Here is a 23,335-nt window from a genome sequence, read left to right on the forward strand (position 1 = left end):
CTCCCTAACTCCCCACCAACACTCACCTTTACTGGCTCCATCCCCGCCTCTTTGACCTGTCTGTCTCCTCTCCACCTATCTTTTCCTCTATCCACCTCCCCCTCTCTCCCTATTTATTTCAGAACCCCCTTCCCCTCCCCTATTTCTGAAGAAGGGTCTAGGCCTGAAACGTCAGCTTTCCTGCTCCTCTGATGCTGCTTGGCCTGCTGTGTTCATCCAGCTCTACACCTTGTTATCTCTGCATTACCGGCCTGGTCATTTGCCTTCTTAGTACTCCCTTACTCTGACCTCACCTGAATGCTCACAACATCCCTTTCTCGACTTGTCTTTTTACGCCTTGCCCATCAGCCAGAGATACCAGGCTCATAGTATTGCTGTACTGTCATGCCACTTAGCGCATACAAAAATAAGGAAGCTATGCCTATCAGCAGCCTTCAGACAAGTGAAGGGAGATAGACTTGGTCCAAAGAGGCCCAGCACAATAAGTCAAGGTCAGCCTTCAATGTCTATCAAGGGGCTTGGGCACAGTCAGTCAGCTCCTTGGGGAGGTTATATTCCAGATCTTCTCCACATTAGGGATGAAGAGTTGAACTGGGCAGCCCACAATCCACTTTGAATATTCTGGTCCTACTGGGAGCCATTTGCCTTATAGAATGAGACAAAGAGACACCCACAGGTATTAAAGGAGATGAAAGTAGGTGGCAAAGCTGTTACCTTCCATGTAGGTGGGGAAATGTCACAATGAAGTGAGTGACAGCAAGTGAGGGATGATGTTGCATGCAACAGTGAGAGTGGTAGAGATTGAGCCCTTGGTGGAAGGTGGGTACAATAGCAAAGACAAATTGAGAGTGAGGTTTTGTAAAGAAAGCACTTCTACTGGTGAAGAAGAGGTGGACATTGACCTTATTGCTACATTGCTGGGCATACTTCCAGACAGCTAAGACTGCACGGACCCAGGTGACAACCTCAGATGGCGCTGGTGCCAGTCCACTGTGGAATACCCCAACAGTGGAGGGTGGTAGATTCGGTCTAGAATTGGACAAGAGGGGGCAAGAGAGAGGAAGGGTAGGTAGTTAATGAAGTGAGTTTGGTAACTTTAGTGAGAAAACCCGCTTGGCCTGTGTAATCCTTTGTGAAACTCAACAAAATTGCCACTTAGCCAAAAAAAAAGTAAGATTCAGCCCAAAGTGGGTTTTTTTTCCCATAACAGCAAAAGTAATTATCAAAAACGCACCAATAATTCCGGAACCATGAGTAAATGTTATAGTAGCTACTGAAATAGGCAGTCGCTTTGAATTTCTGTGGAAATGCAGTAATGTCTTTACGAAATGCCTAGAGCATGGCCTTGTCATAACAAATACTTTACTGCATCAGCAAGACAATTATATGTTGTTTGGTTGATAGAAACAGTGGGCTTGCCATTGGTCAACAGTACTCAAGTCAGGAAGGTGCCCCATCTAGCACCTTTAATATTCAGTCCATGTACCACTGATGCACTGTGGCAGCAGTTGTACCAACTACAAAATTCATTGCAATACCTCACCAGGACTACTGAGACAGCATTGTCCAAATCTGCAATCAACTTTTGATCTCTCACTTTCTCACTGAAGCTCCCACTGTGGAAACTGACCTTCTGGGTGTTGTACACTCCCTCGCTCAATTTTTAGTGACCCTCATTAAGCCCACTATGAACCACCCGTCCCACACAGAGAACCTCTCACCAGACTTCTTTCTAGATGCAACAAAATTTCCCATTGAAGAAAAGCACCTCTTCCACAGTCCAAATGTATCAGGAAGATCATCTAGCCAGCTGCACACAACATTAAACCATTATGAATCTGAAGGCATGTTACTTCTTTTCTATGCATTTAATCTCAAAATTTACAATTTACTCCTGTGAATGTTTTTAATGAATATGCACGACATGTCAATTCATTAAAAATACATTTCAAGCACTTGCTGATCTGTCTGCTATCTGCCCCCAACTTAATCCACAGTTATAATCATGCCATTGGGAAACTGACATTTACGCTCCTCACTATTAAAATCCCTGCCTGCCTGGTTTCCCATCCCCCAGTGCAGAGTTTGATCCTGACCACACCACCTGATCTAACAAAAGAAAAGTCAAGCATTTTATGCCAGTTGGAAAAGGACAAGGAAATTTCAAGTCAGTGCTCAGCAAGCATCAAAATGCTCCACAGGTGCCTTACGTAGACAAATTATCAAAGTCAGAGAAAAAAAATCAAAGCAAATTACTGTAGATGCTGAAGATGTGAAAGAAAACAAAGTGCTGGAGAAACTCGGCCTGTCTGGCAGCAGCTGTGAAGAGAGAAAGTCAGTGAATGATTTGGGTCTCATGACTCTCCTTTAAAATGCTAATTCTGTTTCTTTCTCCAAAGATGTTACCAGACCTGCTGAGCTTCTCCAGCGTATTCTGCTTTCATTTCATAAAAAAGACTATTGTTTTGAGTCACTTGCTGCAGGGAATCCTAACTTTGATGAGAGGAACCCGACAACGAGAAGAGTTTTGATGAAGAGTCATTGAGTTAAAATGTTAGTTATATTGTTCTCTTTCTGCTGCCACACCTGCTGAATATTTCAACCAAATTCTCCCTCTATTTCAGATTTCCACCTTCTGCAGAATTTTGGCCTCAAATGAGATGATGATTTCTGGGACTACAGGTGCAACTTGGAGGAAAAAGGTGAAGGAAATCAGCTGCATTTTGTTTGAAACAACAGGGGCTAAAGTATATTGATTAAAACTCCTCGGGATTTTAAAAAAAGGCTCAGCGTCTGTGCCAATCTAATGTAAGAAATAAAAGGGGATTTGTGCACAGAAGCACAAAGGAAGACTAGTGGTGTTTGTACAATGTGCCTCACGATAGTGTAACAATGTAATTCGTACCAAGAAGATAGCAACATCTGGATTTTCATCTTCTCATAATGTCTGTTGTTGGAATTGCATGATCTTCAAAATATTGTTTTTTTTCCTACCTTATACGCATAAATGTATATCTGTAAATGATCACTGGCCTTTTATAAATTAAGACATGGATTAACTTCAATAAAATTTTACAACTCATTGGCACATCTCAATTCCAAGAACACGTATACATACCTGGTCAAGATTGGATAAACTGTTCGGGTCCTGACTGAGACCTTGATACTGCCCTCGGAGTCGATCACCAGCGGCAATCTTTCGGAATTTCTTTAAGTCCACCACATACAAGGCACTGAATGGAGAGAATTTTTAAAAAATGTTTTTGTAAAAACATTAAAGTCATAAAATTGCTGAAGTGATGATAGTAAATAAATATTAGTGTGCCACTGCTGCATTTTAATAATACTACAAAGAGACTCAACTACTCACCGTAATTACAAAAAGGCACGTCGATAAGCTCCTGCTTCAACCTTTAGAAATGGCTTTCTACTATCAATTCACCTAAAAAACTGTGGTCACCAAAAAGCAAAAATGCTGCAAATGTTCTGAACATATTTTTGGATGCATGCTTGGCCATCGAGCTCCCTATACCTATTATTGACGTCTAGCCTCTTACAAAACAGTCTGCACAGCGGGAATTTGTTCAGGTAAGGAGGGCACTAAGCAGTGTGCCTGCCAAATTTTGATACATGGTCAAAGCTGAGAATGAGAATTCACCAAGTCACTGTTGAGGATTCCTCTGGATCAATCTCTGATGCTCATAATGAAAGCTTCATGATTGGTTCCAAATTTCACTATAAATAACAACTGTTTTGTATACAGATAAAACTGTTCCATACACTTAGTCATCTAGCTCAGTTTTTAAATTGTACATTATTTATTTATTAAAATAATTGGTTCGGCTTATGTACAGAGCAATTCAAATTAAATATCACAAGACATCAATTCAAACATAGTGAATCAATGAGGCCTGCTATTAATTAGACTTGCAATGCACATTTAAGTATCTAAATCTTTAGTCTGGCATGTGGCTGAATATCTGAATTGCTAAAGCTGCAGTGAGGAAAGTGGGTCGAGAGCCTGAGTGAGCAGAGCAATCAAATACCTCCTGCCTTCACTAGACTGAGGATTGTGGAATTAACAATGCAACAACCAAGAAAGATATGTAACTTAGGGCAGAATTTTACAGCTACTGCTGGAGCATTTTCAGGCTGTGGGGGCCTACCACTTTCCCGCAACCCTATCACTTCTCTGCAATTTTACCAAGGGCGGGCAAAGATTAGTGCGGCCTGTCCAATCTTGTCCCAATTGAGGGCATTAAATTATAAACCACTGAAGAGCACTTCCCACTGAGCCTCAACTTTGAGGTGGCAAGAGGAGTTCAGGGTAAAGAGGACATTCAGCAGGTGACTCTGCTCATTCCTTGGGCAAAAATGAGAAGATACCTTCCTCAAGGGCTTCCTTTCCACACTGAGCACCACTCATCCTCATTCATCTGCTTCTTCCTTGCAGTGAAATCTCTGCACTTACTCAAGCTCTCAATTTAGGGAATTATCATAAAGGCCCTTTGGCCTACTGAGTCTGCACCAACAAAAAGCTACACTAAATTTACACTGGCCTCACCTTCCAGCAATTAGCCCACAGCCTTGAATGTTACATTTCAAATGCTCATCCAAGTACTTTTTAAATGTTGTGAGGTTTCCGGCCTCAACTACCCTCCCAGGCAGTGCATTCCAGATTTTTCACTCAAAGGCTGGTGGGAAAGGTTCACCTCAAATCTTTGAAACCTCCCACCTTTCACTTTAAAATTATGTACCTTTGTTACTAACCCTTCAACGAAGGGGAATACCTGCTTTCGATCCACACTGTTCATGCCTCTCATAATCTGATCTACCTGAATCAGGTCCCCTCTCAACCTTTTCTACTCTAAAGAAAACAACCCGAGCTTGTCCAACCACTCTTCATAGAGAAACTGCTCTATCCCAGGCAAAATCCTGGTGTATGTCCTCTGGACCCCCTCCACTGCATCACATACTCCCTTTCACATGAAGACCAATACAACCTACCTGTTCTTATAAACTATATAAAGACTGGTAAAGGCAAGTATCCCATACATTTTCTTAACTACCCTATGAATCTGACCTACCTCCTTCAGAGATCTGTGGCCAAGTACCCCAAAATTCCTCTTTTACTCTGAAATTCCTGATGTGCTACCATTCATTGAGTACTCCCTTGTCTTGTTCCTTCTTCCAAAGTGCATCACCTCATACTTACCATGTTTAAATTCCATCTGTCAGCTCACCAATCAGTCTATATCATCCTGTACCTTAAGACCCTCGTCCTTACTAACAATACCCAGCCAGTCTGTGTCATTTGCAAACTTAACAACCAACTCCTCCATATTTCCTTCTATATAGTTTCTTAATATAAAATATATAAACAATAAAAGGACCCAGCAGTAATCCCTGTGGTATGCCACTGGACACCAGCTTCCACTCACATGAACAGCCTTCTATCACCACCCTCTATCTCCTCCCACGAAGCCAATTTTGGGTCCAACTTGCCAAGTTACTCTGGATTCCAAGTGCTTTTACCTTCTTTATCATTCTTCCACGTGGGACCTTGTCAAAGGGTTCACTGAAATCAGTATAAACTACATCAACTACACTACTCTCATTTACACATCTGGTCAATTTACTTGTGTACACCCTACCGTTGTCCTCTGGCCCCACACACAGACTGTCCCTTGGTCCATAAAGAGTCCTATTCTTTCCCTGGATATGCTCTTCACCATGATATACTTAACGAATATCTCAGAATTCTCCCAAATCTTAGTGTTTTAAACATGATCTTCTTTGCTCTCCTAATTGCTTTCTTAATTTCTCCCTGCCCTTTCTATACTCCACTGGGGCCTCCGTTGATTTGCTCCCTTTCTACCTGTTAAAAAGCTCCCTTTTCCTTTTTATCTAGTCCTGAATATGCCTAGACATCAAGGGGTCAATAAACTTGTTCCGCTTACAATACACCCTAAAGGGTACACATTGGGCCTGTACTCAATCCAAATTTATATGCCTCCCCACTGTTCTGCTGTAATTTATCCAGAAATAGCCGTTCCATGTCTACTTTGATCAGATTCTGCTTACTTTCAGAAAATCTGCCTTCCATAATTCAATGTTTTTTTGCAGACCATATTTTTCCTTTTCCATGAAAACTTAAAATGTACAGTGGTCACCAAAATGCTCTCCCATTGCTACCTTGAATATGTGCTTGGCTTTATTCTCTAGAATTAGGTCCAGCATCATATCATCCCTTGTTGGGTCTCCTACACATTGATATGAAAAGCTCTCCTGAATATATTTTAAGAATCTGCCTTCTCTAAACTCTTTACACTCTGACTATCCCAATTAGTGTTGACAAAGTTGAAATCTCCTAATATAATTACCCTATTATTGTTTATGCACACCTCAGTGAAGTGACTATATAGTTGCTGATCTATTGCCTACTGAATGTTTGCGGGGCTGTTTGCAGGCCTATATTACACTCCTAGTGGTGTGACTGCCCCCTTTTTATGTCAATGTGCCACCCACAAAGCCTCAATTGAAAATCCTTGTGCCTTGATTAGTAATGTACATCACCTCCTCTTTTACACCCTTCCCTGTCCTGCCTGAAGATCCTATACCTTGGAATATTGAGAGATAGTAGGAACTGCCGATGCTGGAATCTGAGATAACAAGATGAACACAGCAGGCCAGGCAGCATCAAAGGAGCAGAAAAGCTGATATTTCGGGTCTGGACCCTTCTTCTGAAGAAGAGTCCAGACCTGAAACGTCAGCTTTCCTGCTCCTCTGATGCTGCCTGGCCTGCTGTGTTCATCCAGCTCTACACCTTGGAATATTGAGTTGCCATTCCTACCCCTCCCTTAACCATGTCTCTGTGATGGTACCAATATTACAAGTTCATGTGTCAATCCACATCCTTAATCCATCTGTCTTACTCATCTGAATTAGAATCTGGGCACTGCTTGTCGTCTCAATTCAATCCTGGTCAATACTGCCACAAGTGTTACTGGACTACAGAAAATCTCTACTGTACATGTTCTTATTCGCACTGAATACCATCATGTCTCTGATCATTGATTGGTATTGGCTTCCATTTAAGCAAATGGCTTAATTTTAACATTTTTATCTTTGTTTTCAAATCCCTTCATGGTTGTAGCCTTCTTTCTCTGTAATCTTCATCAGCCCTGCAATCCTCTGAAATATCTCTGTGTATTTCAAGTGTGGCCTCTTGAATATCCCTGAGTTCACTGATGTCCTTTCGCCTGCTCAGAATCTAAGATCTGAAATTCCCTTGCTAAGTGTTTCCTTCCTATCTCCTTCTGTTAAATTTTGTTTGATAATGTACTTTAAGATGCTTTACTGTGTTATGTGTGCTGTATGAATCCAAGTTACTATTGTGTGGCCAGCAGCTTTCTGAGGCAGGTCCTCTGCCTGAGTGAGTGGCAGATATCTTGTCTCCAATCAATTAATGGGTCCTGATATGACTGGAGGAGGATGTGTTCCTCACCACCTCTTCAGGTGGCGGGACAAAAAATACAGCTATCCAAAAGATCTTGTCCTTGGAGGGGGAGAATTCAATGTCAAGTCAGGTACACAAAGAAGAAATGGCAGGAGGATTGAGATAGAAAGCGAGAGAAAGACAGACAATTTTTAAAGATATACTTTTACAACATTAAAATGTCCAACAGGTGGGACTTGAAATAATGAAACACCATAATTTTCAGTATGGGGACATTAACTAAGGGTTATTACTACTCATCAAGTTTCTTGGAGAGTAATTACACCAAATTGAATCAGACTTGCCGTCATATGGAAAGTCCAGTTTGAATATTGCATATGAGTATAGTAAATTCAGACCTTTCATCGCATTTCAACAGAGGCAGAGAGAGTTGTCACTTTTGTATCACTGATCATTATTGCAGTTTATGCAAATAAACAATGGATGTGCCGTTTTGTTTGACTCCAAGTTATCAAAATAATTCTATCGGCTTTTCAAGGTAGCATTTATTACAAGAAAAACATGCAAAATGTAGATGGCTATTTTTCAGAACTGTATTTATTTGTCATTCCAATAACTAACTATCCGTGTGACTGAAAATGGGAAAAAATGACAGGTGAAGACTGATTTAGAGAAAAGCATTGCTGCCCTTTGGCACATGGTGGCAGTGCAGCCCTTTGTTAAAAAGTACTTTGAAAACTGAGTCACATTTTATGTTATGTGATCAATTTCCACCTAAGGACTTGAAGTAATCAAAGTCAACACTTCAGTGCAATAATGAGGACTGGTACATGGTCTGAGCTGCTGTCTTTTGAATAAGGTATTAAAATTGAAGCTAAGTCTTGTAGTTCAGGTGGATGTAAAGGTCATCCAACATAAGCAAAGTCAATTGACTTGCCATTTAGCTCATTTAATCTTTCTGGAACTTTGGGTTCTAGCTGACATATCTGCTTACAGAACAAAACGGACTCCACTTCAAATGTAATTTACTGGCTGTGAAGTGCTTCGGTACGCTCTCGGAATACAAATAGCATCGTGTAAATGTCCATGGCACATGATGGGAGTGTGCACTGGTGGTATCAGGTTATATTTTGAAAACATTATCTTTCAAGTTTAGCCAAGCAGCAAAAGATTTTCCAACAGCAAGCGATTACAGAAAGCTTCATTTTATTTAATCTCAAAATGAGGAAAAGAACAAAGCAAATCAAATGATTCTGCACAGTCACCATTCCAAGACACTACTTTATGCGCCCTTCTTCCCCAGACTGAATGAGGAATTCCAAATTTGTCCTTTGCAGCGTTTTGGCTTTAAACTGCGTATTATAGAAATGTGCATTTGTGGTAGAGAGGACAGGTGGACTCCACTTAGGAAGCAGTAGGCAATAGTCAATTTTGATATTTTTGATATAACAGCATCTGCTACTTATTGTTTGTTTACAAATTTGTGCTTGGTAAATTATGGAAAGTGCAAGCTAATAATGTTACGACAAAAGAAAACAAGCAACTTGGGAACTAGGTGAACAGAGCAACTGTGGACCTCCTTATTAAATCAGGTTGAACGACTTCAGCAAAAAAAAAGAAGAAATAGGAGTGAATTGAGGATGAGTGAATTCAATGGCAAATCAGAAAAAGAAAGATAAAGAAATGAAGGAAAGGTTGAATTCAGTGAGAAAGCAGAAACATAAACACTTTTTTTTAAAAAGCTGTAGCAATTAAAACCTGAAGAGGGAGACTTCACACTTGCACCAATTCATTTTCAGTGTTCAGGAGGTTGTATGGAGTAATTTAGTATATAGTAAATTGATAAAAGGGTACTTAAGAATACAATGGACAAGACAACTTCCTGCGAGGAGTTTGGTTTCTATTTACCACACAATAGTAACTTGGATTCATACAGCACACATAACACAGTAAAGCATCTTAAAGTACATTATCAAACAAAATTTAACAGAAGGAGATAGGAAGGAAACACTTAGCAAGCGAATTTCAGATCTTAGATTCTGAGCAGGCGAAAGGACATCAGTGAACTCAGGGATATTCAAGAGGCCACACTTGAAATACACAGAGATATTTCAGAGGATTGCAGGGCTGATGAAGATTACAGAGAAAGAAGGCTACAACCATGAAGGGATTTGAAAACAAAGATAAAAATGTTAAAATTAAGCCATTTGCTTAAATGGAAGCCAATACCAATCAATGATCAGAGACATGATGGTATTCAGTGCGAATAAGAACATGTACAGTAGAGATTTAGATGACCTTCAAGTTTACAAGGAGTAGAACGTGAGACACCAGACAGGAGTTCCGAGTAATAACAAAGTTTAGGAGTACTAAAAGCATAGAAGAAGACTCCAAAATCGGATAAGCTGGAGAAGGATGGAAGTGGACAATTTTACATGGTAGAAATAAGTAGTCTTAATGATGGCATGACATGTGGTCAGAAGCTCAACTAAGGATCAAATGTGATAGCAGAACAGTTGGGTTTAGCCTTGGGAAGATCACTGTGGGGAGCTGAAGTCAGTGCACAGGGACCAGAACTTTTGGCAGAAGCCAAGAATAATAGCTTCAGGATTCCCAATTTTAAACTGAAGGAAAGTTTTGCTCATCTAACACAGTCCGATAATACAGAGAGAGTGAAAGGATTAAGAGTGGTGGTGAAGAAGTAGAGCTGGGTATCAGCAACATCAATATGGAAAGTGATGCTCTGTAAATGATATTGCTGAAGGACAGAAAGTACATGAGAAACAGGAGTGGCCAAGGATCGATGTGTGGGAAACACATGAAGTCATGCTGCAGAAGTGTTGTCAGCTGTGTCAATGGATGCAGATAGGTAAAGAAGAGAAGAAAAAGATCTTTGTCATGGTCACGCAGAATGTCACTTGTGATATTGGTAAAAGCCATTTTGTGGCAGGGGTAGTGTGGAGTGGTTTAAACATTAAGTTCTGAACATTACAAGGACAAATTTGGCAAAACCTTGGAGAAGAAAGGGAAGTTGGAGATGGAGCATAGTTGCAGAGGCGGAAGGTCATGGAGATTGGTATCTGAGAAAAGGGTGCTTTACTTTTTGCCTCAGCTGCATTCAGAACCAGCACTCATGGCCGTGTGGGAGTTGTTAAGAAGCCTGTTAGGTGCTGAGTGGTTTTAACAGTTTCCTGTATGCTCTGAAAAATTACATTTATTGAATCCCAAAAAAAGATCCGTGGCAGGTTTTGGTCAGAATGATCAATGTGGTGCTTTTAGAATATTGTTAACGATAACTTTGGCTATCAATCGCAGGCTCCATTATATTGGCACCAAAATTTATCACTCCACAAGTACTAAGATTCTGCATGAGTGTGGGTGTCACAAGTTGCTATCAAAGCTTGCGCCTCTCATAACTGCCCTACTAAAACACAACTTTGGTTGCATCAAGGCACAAGCTTGCTAATCTTCACAGATTGGCATTGAGGCAGTGAGTATAGGAGTTGGGACATTATGTTACAGTTGTATAAGTCGTTGGTGAGGCTGCACTTCAAGTTTTGTGCACAGTTTTGGTCACCTTGTTTGTAGGAAAGACATACTTAAACTGGAAAGTGAGCAAAGAAGATTTATGAGGATGTTGCCAGGACTATCAGGTCTGACTTATAGGGAGAGGTTAGCCAGGATAGGACTTTATTCCTTGGAACATAAGAGAATGAGAGGTGATCTTATTGAGGGACATAGATAGAATGAATGTATATAGTCTTTTTCTCAGGGATGGGGAATTGAAAACAAGAGGGCATAGGTCTAAAGTGAGAGGGCAAAGATTTAAGAAGGACCTGAGGGGCAACTTCTTCACACAGAGAGTCATGCATGTATGGAATGGGCTGCCAGAGAAAGTGGTTGACGCAGGTACAATAGCAACATTTAAAAAACATTTGGTTGGGTACATGGATGGGAAGGGTTTCGAGGGATATGGACCAAATGTGGGCAATTGGAACCAGCTGAGTGGGCACCATGGTCAGCACAGACCAGTTTGGGCCAAAGGGCCTGTTTCAATGCTGTATTACTCTATGACTCTATATGCATGATGCACACGTCTGTTTTCATAAACTGGTCTCAAAAAGAAAACAAAGAGAATGTTGACATATCAGAAAGGAAATGTAAAGATAAAGAAATGAAGCTAAAACAAATATTGAAAATACACTCAGCAGGTAAGGTAGAGTGAGATTCCAGCCTCTGCAATATTTTGATTTTGTAAAACACGTCACCGATACATCTAAGGGTGTGTCAAAGCACTTTACAAGAATAAAATAAAAACAGAACAAAATGGGACATTGATACCAAAGGAGTTTAGTTTGTACTATAAAAAGATCTAAAAGGTAGACATAGTAATCACTTTGATGTATCATAAATTATTACAGCTATACCTTATGTGGTACTTCCTGCCCTGTAGGTGATTAGCCCAGTAACCTGACTTCCAGAAGCGATATCCATCCATTTCCTTACGACTTTCACAGAAAGGAGTATACCCATAGGGAGCTCCTTCAAGGTCCAGGTCACGCAGCTCCTTCAAGTCAGCTCGCACTATCTGTGAGAAAAGTAAAACTGATGAGGCAAACGTGTTACACTTTTCTTGATTCTTGGCAGGAGTTGTAATATATTTTACAACTTTGTGATTCACTAAAGATTGAACTTTGTGACTGGAGCTGCAGCAACTTCATGATTCTAAAAATATAACTAAGTTAAGCTGTTAAATATCACAGTTAAATATCAAACAAATTGAAGAAACAGTCATGGAGAACTTGCAAACATGATTTCAAATTAATTTTTAAGGTTTTAGGAATCAGGATGAACACAGAAGAAATTAACAGGGATTTCAATTTATGCAGCATGAGAAAAGGATGTGGACTGTTTGAGCCACTGTTGGCATGGAGATCTGTTAGGAACAATTTACTGACTGGTGAGGGTATTGCCATGGGAAAACAGCAGAGGTTGGCAATCTCTGCGACCCCTTTTTCTTTTCAATGGAAAAGGTCTGTTGTATCGAAGAATTTCTTTTGCCTACTCAAAACAAAAGGTGTGTATGTTAACACATACAGCTTTTAGCGCACACAATGCATCACACTATGGAGCCTGACTGATATTCTTAAATTAGTTTAATTCTGAGCACTTCAACAGCAAAATTATAGAGGACATACTTTTCTGAGGCACGCAAGCACCAGCTGGTTGACCATAATCGGCATGTTGCCTGTGAATGGGTAATAGGATCTGATGTTTGACACAGTCTGCCAGTCCCTTGGGATTTTTGATCGATATAATCAACATCAAACTGGCACTATCGTGTTATTCATATGTGTGGTCGGCAAAACATCTTTTTGGCTTGACAGCAAAGCCTGTTAGTGGAAATAACTCATGGGTTTACTGCAAATTTGCCCCATGAGACAGAGGGCTTCAGCTGTTCAAATGTTTGAGCTACCTTTCCCTTGTCGGGTAATCAGAGGTTGATGGTGCACCACTCAAGGCCAGAAGTGTTGGGTATAGGTCCTTTCATCAGTTTCTGTGATAAATAGCTAGTGATGTAGCTATTATCATGCAAGACATTTTAGATATACTGTATTCTAGCATCATGCTTACATGGTGAGCAAATGGCTAGGACCTTATTCATGAGGTTGCCAATTAAGATCAATACTGTAGTGCATAGAACTATAGAAATCTCAACATACATATTGACTTGTGAACACAAGCTTTCAGTAGATAGTAGTTGAACCCACTGGCAGACTTCTCAATTTGTGCATCAAGAAAAGGAGTTCATTTGATTACTCCATTTCAATGGAAAACTTGAGCACAGGATATGGCTGCAGATTCAAATATCGCAAATGAGTCATCTGCGTATCAAACAAATGGGAGGTGATGCATTTTGAAAGATCAAATTCAGGTGTTCATTATACAATAAATGGCAGAACCCTTAGGAGCATTGACATACAGAGACATTTGGGTGTACAGGTCCACAGATCCCTGAAAGTGGCAACCCAGGTGGATAAGATGGTCAAGAAGGCATACAGCACGCTTATCTTCATCGGCCAGGTCATCGAATATAAAAGTTGGCAAATCATGTTACAGCTGTTTAAAACTTTAGTTAAGCCACAGTTTAAATTCTTTCTACAGATCTGGTCACCACACTACCAGAAGGACATGGATGCTTTGGAGAGGGTGAAGAGGAGAGATACCAGGACGTTGCCTGGTATGAAAGGTTTTAGGTATGAAGAGAGGTTGGATAAGCTTGGACTGTTTTCACTGGAAAGTCGGAGGCTGAGCGACGACCTGATAGAGATCTATAAAATTATGAGAGGCATTGATAGGACAGTCAGAGGCATTTTCCCAGGATGGAAAGGTCAACTACTAGAGGACACACATTTAAGATGAGGTGGGGGGGCGAAGTTTAGGGGAGAAGTGCAGGGAAAATTTTTCACACAGAAGGTGATGGGTGCCAGGAAAGCACTACCAGTGTAAGTGGTGGAAGCAGGCATGTGAGCAACATTTAAAACCTATCTTGATAAGCACATGAACAGCAGGCAAACAGAGGAACAGAAACCACATACAGGCAATAAGTAGCGGGTCTAAATAAGGACTAGGAATTGGCACAGACTTGGTGGGCCGAAGGGCCTGTTCCTGCGCTATATTGTACCATATATTCCATCTACATTTTCCATTAAATCATCATTTTCTGTTTCTCACATAAACTTTATAACTTCACATATATCCAAGTAACACTGCATCTGCCAACATATGCCCAACTTGTCTAGACACGAATAATGGCCCAATCAGTACTCTCTTTTCATACCCTATAAATTGGCATCCCTTTTCTGTTGTTCTTGTACCAGACCTGATCCGTGAAAGGCCAAAGTATCAACTTCTTATCTCCTTTTGGCAATATTTAAGGAGCAAAGCTTTAAGTCCTTACCCACAGGTCCACTTCTCCTCAGCCTGATTGTTTCAGCTACTCTATCCATCTATTGTAGCTACCTCTCCAAATGAAAAGTTACATGGGTTTTAATTAACTGCATACACCAAAGTACCAGCAATTCTACTGGAAGGTTTAAGCACCAAGCTCTGCATTGTAATGGACTGCATCAGTACGGTTACAAATGCCAAGAAATTTGGACAAATGTAAGACTTATTATCCCATAATAGAATGAGGGCTTTTTAATTGTATCTTACATTCATGCATTTAAAAAACTAGACACAGAAAGGGCATAAATCTGACTGAAGACTTGATTTGTCCACAGAAGTGGTCTCCATTTTCATTCGTTTAAGGTAACTTAACATGAGTCAACTGATGCTCCTTTGGCTAAGCTACTGCACAGTACAGATTAGAAAGATTTACATTTTGGTATCAGGCTGTTATGAGTGAGCTGTCTTTAAATGAGGCACCTAACTGGTCTCAGCACCCCTAGGTAAAAGAGGAGTATAACACCCCACAACCTTGCCTCGGATCACAATCCAATCATCTGTGCTGGAAGCCAGCACTGTGCCAGTTATGCACAACATTGTATTCCTTCTTGCTGTTTTGAAATGAACGGTTAAGTAGGGTGCCTGCATTACATATCCAGACCCATACATTATAACGGAAAAGTTTACAGTTGATACCAGAGATTGCATGGTTCGAGTGCAAATATGGAGGAAAGTGAAAAACCTGGTAGAGAAAGGAGAAGGAAAAACAATCTGTTCAATGCTGCAGCTTTTCCAGTGTCTAGGGCACATTTGACATGTATCTGGGGGAAGGACATTGATGTCCAAGCGCTAGCTCTTCATTAGGCTCTTTCATAAAGCTTTTTAAATGTCTTCAATGCCACTATTTTGACTAAAAGTGCAGAAATCTTCACTAAAATTGCCACACCATCACATTCAGCAAAAAGAAATGCGTACCTTATCCCTACGGCTGTTACTTTTTTTCTTGCAAATAGAAAGCAATTTCTGACCCAGATTTTGTTGTAGCAGGGCATCTAATGGCGTACACAAACCACTAATGCAGTGGGTACGCGAGATTTTTGGGATTTGAAAGGAGTTATTCATGTTAATACATAATGACTGCTGGAAAATGCATGAATAGGGACAGATGACAGGATCTCAAATTTTTTTAAATTGTTACGAGTCCTTTGGTTAGAACTAAACAGCCCAATAATAATCAGTATTCTATCTTACAAACTTCACAGTCTAGACAGCTGTCATCACATTACATCTGTAACTTGTAATTTGAGAAAGTATATCTTGAAAAATTTACCTGATCAGCATCCACAAATAGGATCTTGTCAACAGCCAGTGGGAAAAGTACATCCAGGAAAAGGATCTTGTAGCCCCAGATTATTCTTTGCTTTTCAGTCTGTTGATGGAGCCACCTGGGCCATTTGTACTGCACCAGCTCATACTGAAAACCATACTTCTTTGCCATGTGTGGAATAAATTCCTACCAGAACACCAAAATGAACATCAGTAACTCTCAGAAAATGCTACAAATTGTGCTAATAATTAATTTGACACAAACACATCAGTTCTGTCACAAGATAATTTAACATTTTCCACAGAGGGTGAAACAATCTGTAAATTCTTCATGTAGAGGTGTGCTGGCAATTTGTTTAAAATGCAGCCTGCACTTTGATCAGACCTAGAATTTGTGATATTGCAATGCATTAAGAGGGGGGAAATTGGACAATACTACAAAGTTAAGAAATATTGCAGAGTCAAATGCAATAATAGCATTCTTTTGGAATATCTCTTGGCCAAATGCTGAAGGATATTCAGAATGGAGAAGGAAATCTTCCCATAATAGGAGTGGAGCATCATTGCTAAGCACTTGAGAACTGAATAAGTCTTAGTTTAGCATTAACGCATTCGCTTTAATGAAGAATACTGGTGGTGAACATTTGGACAACTGTTTTCTAACGGAAGAGGAGAAGGCATGTTCTTACATCAGATATAATACAAACGTATGAACAGAATGAATGCAATACATAATTTAGATACGCTTAACAAAATCAACTTAGTACCTACTACGGACAATTTGCACCCACAAATATTAAAATGAAGTAGGAACAGAAATTAATTGCATTTTACTTTTTTTTTTTAAAAAGAGTTTCCAAAATTTGGCGCAGATTCCTAACGTCAGGAAGTGATAAACACAATTCTATGATTTAAAGAAGAGTGTGTGGGGTGAAAAAGACAAACCTTGACTACTCTGTACCCATACACATACTCAAATGGATTATAAAATCTTCCCTCTTTCTAACCATGCTTTAATTTGATGATTTTGTTTTCTCTACAAACCTTGAATGTGGGTGAGAGGTAGTTCTTAAGGAACCAGAATTTCACTGGTGTTTCAGTATGTTTCAGCACTGACAGCATCATTATTCTGCAGGGCAGAGGGAAGGCAAGAGAATTTATCATGCATATCTAAGAAGGAACTGCTTACCAAAATACACAGGTGTCAAATACAGTACACATTGCTACCCATTAGTTCTAAATGAGGCCCAAGTAGAAAACATAAATCAGGCTATGAATATGGATATATGAGAGGCGCATGTGTCAAACCTCACCAACTCCAAAATGATAACAGATGAAACTGATTGACAAAATTGCCAGCTGCTATTTCCTTCCTTCCCAGATGCTTTGACATTTGAAATTTACAATATTTAAATCAACATATCCTCATACGGACATGTCTGTGCACCAGAATGTCTCATTAAAGTATATTAACAAATTTGGGAATTATTTACCTTTTTTCTCAGAATCTTTAAATTGCAATAACTATACGGTTGACCTAATTAACACCCAAACTAACATACTGATGTATCCCTAATCAAATTTCAAAATACACTTTTCCAGCAACACAAGCTTGTTTGTTCCAGAGTTCAGACATGTGGCTTCCATAACACTTCACTAGAGTCAAATCATGCTTTGTAGGTCCTCAACATGTCTTGATTCCCTTACCCAAGATACTGGCAATGAAATGTGAACCTCGAATAGATATGAAACTCATAGTGAACTACAGTTACTTTGGTTGGAATTAAAATTAAGCTAAAACTCATCCAACCTTCCCCCTCTAACACAGCTCCTCATCATAAACTTTATCCTTCAGTTATGAGGCTGGTGCACTTGACAATAAGCACAACTCTGTCCAATCATGACTTTGCACCCACACTTCCAAGCAGTGGCTTGAAAGGTGGCTATGTAGTGTTCTGTATCAGGAACGTTATCAGGAGCAATTTACAACATCTGCACCACATCGGGACTACAACCAGGGAACGTAACTAAGACCAGGTGTTGAACCTGAAAGTTTACTGATCCCTATGGGCTAGTCCATATTGTGCGCTGAATGTTACATCAGGGCTGCCTCCGTGTTTTCTTTCGAATACAAACTGCTAGGTCCTTAATAAACTGAGATACATAATGCAGCCCGAGTTTCTAAAACTTAATTTGTACGATCACACCAAACTAAACTCTTAAAGCTGTACTTCAGGCACATATAGTTTTCTTTCCTACAATCCTGTTTCCACACAAATGAACTTTGTAAAAGCTTTATCCACATACATTTGAAAAAAAAATTGTGACATTGATCTGAACCCTATTCTGAGATCTGAGGACAGATAAAATACCTGCAAGTCAAAAATTTAAAAAAAAATCAGAAAGAGACAGTCAACTGACCTCAAGAATCTCTCGTAAAGATGACCTGATGCAACTGAAAAGATATTAATGACATCTTCCTTATCCGATCTCAGTTCTTCAGGTTTTGGTCCTCCAGTGAATCCTCTGTGAAAAAGAGATAACTGCTAATTACTTCCACTTTTTTAAAAAAATCTAGTAAGGCTGGAGACTGGAGCTGACACTAACATAGACAATTAAAGGTACTGGCATTTCAACTCCGGGATCTTGGGCTCAAATGCACGGGATAGAACAGCCGTTCTGGTCGTTAGTGCTAAGGGTCTAAGAAACGTTAGGATGTGCAGCATTAAATTATCCCAAATTCAACAGGCACTCTGTATTAAATAGAGAAAATGTCACACTTGTGTGTAGTAAGTGGGTTCCTTTGGGGTCCAACTTTGTTCACAGTGAAAAGAGTAAACGAAACTTCACCCAGCACCGAGGTGTTCTATAATTGACTTAGGAATGCCTGATGTTAATGCCGGGTTAAGAAATGCGAAAATGTCACAGGCGCAGATGTAGAAACCCAGTGGAGGTGCAAAAGGTATAACTTTTTCCGCGACTGGAACCAAGTAGAGGGAGTTTAACATTGCATCCAATGGTTTTACCTCTACTTGTAGAGACTTTGATGATGACAGTAATGCCTGAATTAAATGCTTATTCCAATTCCCCCATATTAATATTCCTTAAATTAATAAACAAAGTGCCAAAATAAAATTTTGTGGGGAAAAGTCTTTCAACCTTAATACCCTCATTACTGAAATTATATTACTTGGACTGAATAATCTCTTTCCCATCTAAACTTGCATTCTCTACATCACGCTGAACCAGAAATGGATCAAATCTAATCCCCACTTGACTGGATGAGTCCTGCTCCACAATACTCAAAAGAAGCTTGACACCATCCAGGTCAAAGCAGCCCACTTGATTGGCACTACATCCACGAACATTCACTCCCTCCACCACTAATGCTCAGTAGCAGCAGTGTGTGCTACCTACAAGATATATTGCAGAAAGTCGTAAAAGGCACCTTATACAGTATCTCCCAAAACCAAAACCACTACCATTCGGAAGGACATAAGTAGCAGATACATGGTAGTACCATCACCAACTGCAAACTGCCTTCCAACCTCTCACCATCCTGACTTGGAAGCGTATCAGTGCCTTGACAGCAAACTGTCACTGTTGCAGTACCGCAGTGTTACCATTGTCCCCTAGATGCAGCAATGGAATGCAGAAGTGTACCGTAAGTAGACTGGACATGTCCAAGAGTCTTCTTAGAGGCCAGCACATCAGATACTGATGTCTGTGGATGCGAATGTGAAAGCCTATGGAGCATGCCTGCATGTTAGTGCCTGCTATCCAAAACTGAAGTCTATTGGAGTAAGCAGTGAGCTGATGCCACTAGGTACCCGTTCTGACGTTCATGTTGAGAAATCTCAGCATTTGTTTGTTCACAGCAGATGGCAGGATAGGGAGGTATATATTAATGAGGTAAAATGTACAGTTAATAAAGGTTGTTAGCTGAATTCCCCTGAATAGGAAACTTGCCAGTGCCTAGTGAGAATAATTGTCTCAATGCCTGTAACTTCGTTAAACAGAAAGTTGCTCCCAACGTCAAAAGAGTCCTCACTGGACTCCTTATGGGATTCTGACACATTTCTCACTATAGCCCATGTCACTCAGGTACCTATTAGATTTCACCGTTTGTATCTAATCTTTGAATGCAGCCTTTACTCATTCCCACTTGCACTTCATGTAACTGTACCTTTGTGTGTCATGGAAGAAAATGGAAACAATGCATGCTGCACTTTTGAATTTCCAGTTAGTCACTTCAGTGTACACAATTTAATCCACATTTGTCATCATTATTTACAATCTCGAGATTCAAAGGTGTTAAGTTACCTCTTAATGGATTCCCAGAAACCTTCATTTTCAGAATTATCATCACTGAGGAGTTCTTCACTCATTTTCTCAGGTTTCTTTTGAACCTGTAGAATTGTAGACAACATTTAATATTCTCTACTCCTCACTTTGGAGAAAATAATTTCTATGCATTAAGAACTAATAACTTCTATAATGACTACACTTAAAAAAAAAAATACTTCATCCATGGCCATCAAAATTCCTATATAAATTCAAGCTTGCCTTTTCTTTCAAGAAACAGCAAGCTAATTAATTGAGCAGTGCTAAAAATGCCAAATAATCATTGGCTCTGATTTAAGAAATGCTTAGGGCTGCCAGGTATGGAAGGTTTGTGTTATGAAGAAAGGCTGCATAGCTGGGACTTTTTCACTGGAATATAGAAGTTTATAGAATCATGATGGGTATAGATAGTTAATGGTAGTGGTCTTTTCCCTAGGATGGAGGGTTTCAAGAATAGGGGGGCACATTTTTAAAGTGAGAGGAGAGAGATTTCGAAAAGATATGAGGGGCAAATGTTTTAAGAGTGTAGCTTGCATGTAGAATGAACTTCCCGACGGAAGTCGTGGATGTGGGCACAATTACAACATTTTTTAAAAATTTGGATAAGTCCATGAATAGGAAAAGTTTGGAGGGATATAGGCCAGGAGCAAGCAGGTGGGACTAGATTAGTTTGGCAATATGTTTGACATGGACTGGTTGGACCGACGGGTCTGTTTCTGTGCTGTATGATTCTATGAATTCTGGACTTTTTAGACAACAGAACTTCAGCCTATTTTCGGAGGCCAAATAACCACAATGATAATTTAAGTTCGTGCTCTTTATGCAAAATCTTTCCAAGTTCAACCAGAAAGTTCTCTTTTTGTAAGGAACATTAAACATAAAACAGTTAGTGAATAAATCATATTGACAATACCCTGTTTGACAAAGATAAAGAAATTGGTCATCTAACCCTAAACATTTATCTTCAGAGTGATCTTCAAGTTAAAATAATTTAATCAGCTTTGTAACTTGGAAGAGGTAGCCTAGAAAACCAATATCTATTAGGCTGATAGGCAGTGAGCCTTTTCTTGTCCTCAGCTCATAACTTATATCTCGAAGATCACTTTCTTTCTAAAAGTAGACTGCTCAGATGACACGCGATATTCAGTCAAATCTCTGATGTGACAGCGACTATAGATTCAAATTCTGGGAATTGTAAGTTCCCACCCTTGGAGAAATGTGAACTCAAGTCTCTAAATCAATGTTGTCTTTAAATAATCCTTGTTGCAGTATTTTTCTGTTGAAGAATGTGAACATCAATTTCGTTAATGTAGGATAGAAGATCCCCTGGTGGTATATCAAAAACACGATGGCCTCAGTTTATACAGAGATCAATTGTCAAGTCATTTCATCTCTGTCTTATAAGGTTCAACATTCCATTTCAAATATTCTAACCAACCACGTCAGGTCAATAGAAATAGATTCTCACTGACGAGTTACAAAGAAGAATTAAGCGGCATTTTAAAAAGAATAACACTTTCGCCACTAACACATTCATTGAACTTTATGCAAATATACATTAATGTACAATCTCAAGAAGGAACTAAACAGCTCCAATGAGGAGTTTAAGCCTGCAATTTTAATCCACCTTTTTCCTTTCCTCATCTAAACAGACCTGCTGTACTGCCAGAATACTGTGGTTACACTCTTGTTCCTAAGCTATGTAACACATGGTATGAACTTGTAGAAACACAGTAAGCATATTTTCACTAAAAAGAGAAGAACTGATTTCATGTGAAGTTTTAGTCTTGAATAAAGAATCATTCTATCGCTTTAATTTAAATGCTGCATCATACATACCTTCACTTTAATAATTTTGCTCTTGAAGCTGTTAAGAACTACAGTCACTTCATCAGTACCAGCTGGGGAGTCTGTTCCATCGTGGCTGAATGATAGACAGAACGTTGTACATTTTAGAAGAGAAAAGGTAACATGGCATTTAAAAATCTTTAGGAATTACAATTATTTTTCAGATTAGAAAACGCCATTATAAAATATATGGTGCACAGTAAGCCAATCACAGGAATCAACACATATCATACACCCATCATCATCATTTGGCTTCCTTGTTTTAAATGCAATTTCATAATAGATAAACTAAACATCATTACCAGGGAGGATGAGGATACAAGTTGAACAGATCAAGACAGCAAATTTATTCAGTAAGTTGCCACACAAAACAGGTACCATTCACCGGGCAATGCAAACAGATCCCTGATGGGTGGCAGCAGGTACACTGATGTTGACACTCGGCTAATGGCTAGGTATGGGGGAGAAGAAACAGCTTTAGTTCTTTTGCCCACCAGTGAACTAGCACCATTTCTTTGTAGTTCACAGTGATATAGAATAATTTTGTTCTGGTTTGCTGCTCCCTGCTAACATGGTGAGCACTTGCACATGAATAATGACCACTTGAGCACAACAGGTAGGAGAGGAGTCACCACCATCAAACCATGGCACAGCAAGGTGAGAAAGAGGTGGTGACATCACTGGACTGGTCATCCAGAACTCCAGGCTAATGTTCTGGTGGCATGTGATCGAATCCCACCTTGAAGAAGAAAATATTTATTCAGTCAAAATCTGGAATAAAAAGCCAGCCTAATGTGCCAACCACATCGGTTGCTGTCAAAGTCCAACTGATTCATCCATCTGCCATATTTACCTGGCCTATCCTACACATGACTCCAGACCAACGGCAAAGTAATTGACTTTTAACTACCTTCTGGGCAAATAGAGATGTGCAATAAACACTGGCCAAGCCAGCAATGCCCTCATCCCAATGAACAAATAAAAGAGGTGAAGGCGCTCCATGCTGATGAGATGATAAAAGGGTCCAATTGACAAAACGCACATAGACAATATCAACTACAATGAGAAGATAGGTACTTGTATCTCTTCCAGCCTCTTAAACACTGCACAAGTAATTCCTTCAAGATGCAGTGACACAGATAGAAATGGATATAGTACATTAAAATCAGAGTCTGCAGTCATCATGAAAACATTTTAAAACACGAGTCCACTGTGTTTTTGAACAGGGGACAGATTAAAGTAAGTGATGACTGCACTATACAGCAGTCATTTTTTTTTTAGAAAGGTCTTAAGAAGCATGGAGTGTATTCTCAAAATTAGTTAACAGTGTACAAAAATGTATGTGTATTTTGTTTCATAACATGAAACGTGCTAGAAGGATTGATGCTGAATGCTTTCTTCAGCTGG

General features: G+C 39.7%; 1 protein-coding gene across 4 annotated transcripts in view; it reads right to left on the minus strand.

Annotated features, from left to right (window-relative positions):
* The window catches only part of uggt1 (UDP-glucose glycoprotein glucosyltransferase 1), a 120,187-nt gene that overhangs the window by 12,667 nt on the left and 84,185 nt on the right, over positions 1 to 23,335 (minus strand). For all 4 annotated transcript variants that reach the window (XM_020534527.2, XM_020534526.2, XM_048604294.1 and 1 more), the window contains 7 exons: positions 21,920 to 22,004; positions 20,060 to 20,145; positions 18,158 to 18,262; positions 16,781 to 16,865; positions 15,741 to 15,923; positions 11,887 to 12,047; positions 3,119 to 3,233 (listed from right to left, as the gene is read on the minus strand). In XM_020534527.2, the coding sequence (XP_020390116.1) occupies positions 3,119 to 3,233; positions 11,887 to 12,047; positions 15,741 to 15,923; positions 16,781 to 16,865; positions 18,158 to 18,262; positions 20,060 to 20,145; positions 21,920 to 22,004 (820 nt within the window). The remainder of the gene's footprint in view (positions 1 to 3,118; positions 3,234 to 11,886; positions 12,048 to 15,740; positions 15,924 to 16,780; positions 16,866 to 18,157; positions 18,263 to 20,059; positions 20,146 to 21,919; positions 22,005 to 23,335) is intronic.

This window comes from Rhincodon typus, chromosome 13 (genome assembly GCF_021869965.1).
Source record: "Rhincodon typus isolate 14 chromosome 13, sRhiTyp1.1, whole genome shotgun sequence".
NCBI lineage: Eukaryota > Metazoa > Chordata > Chondrichthyes > Orectolobiformes > Rhincodontidae > Rhincodon > Rhincodon typus.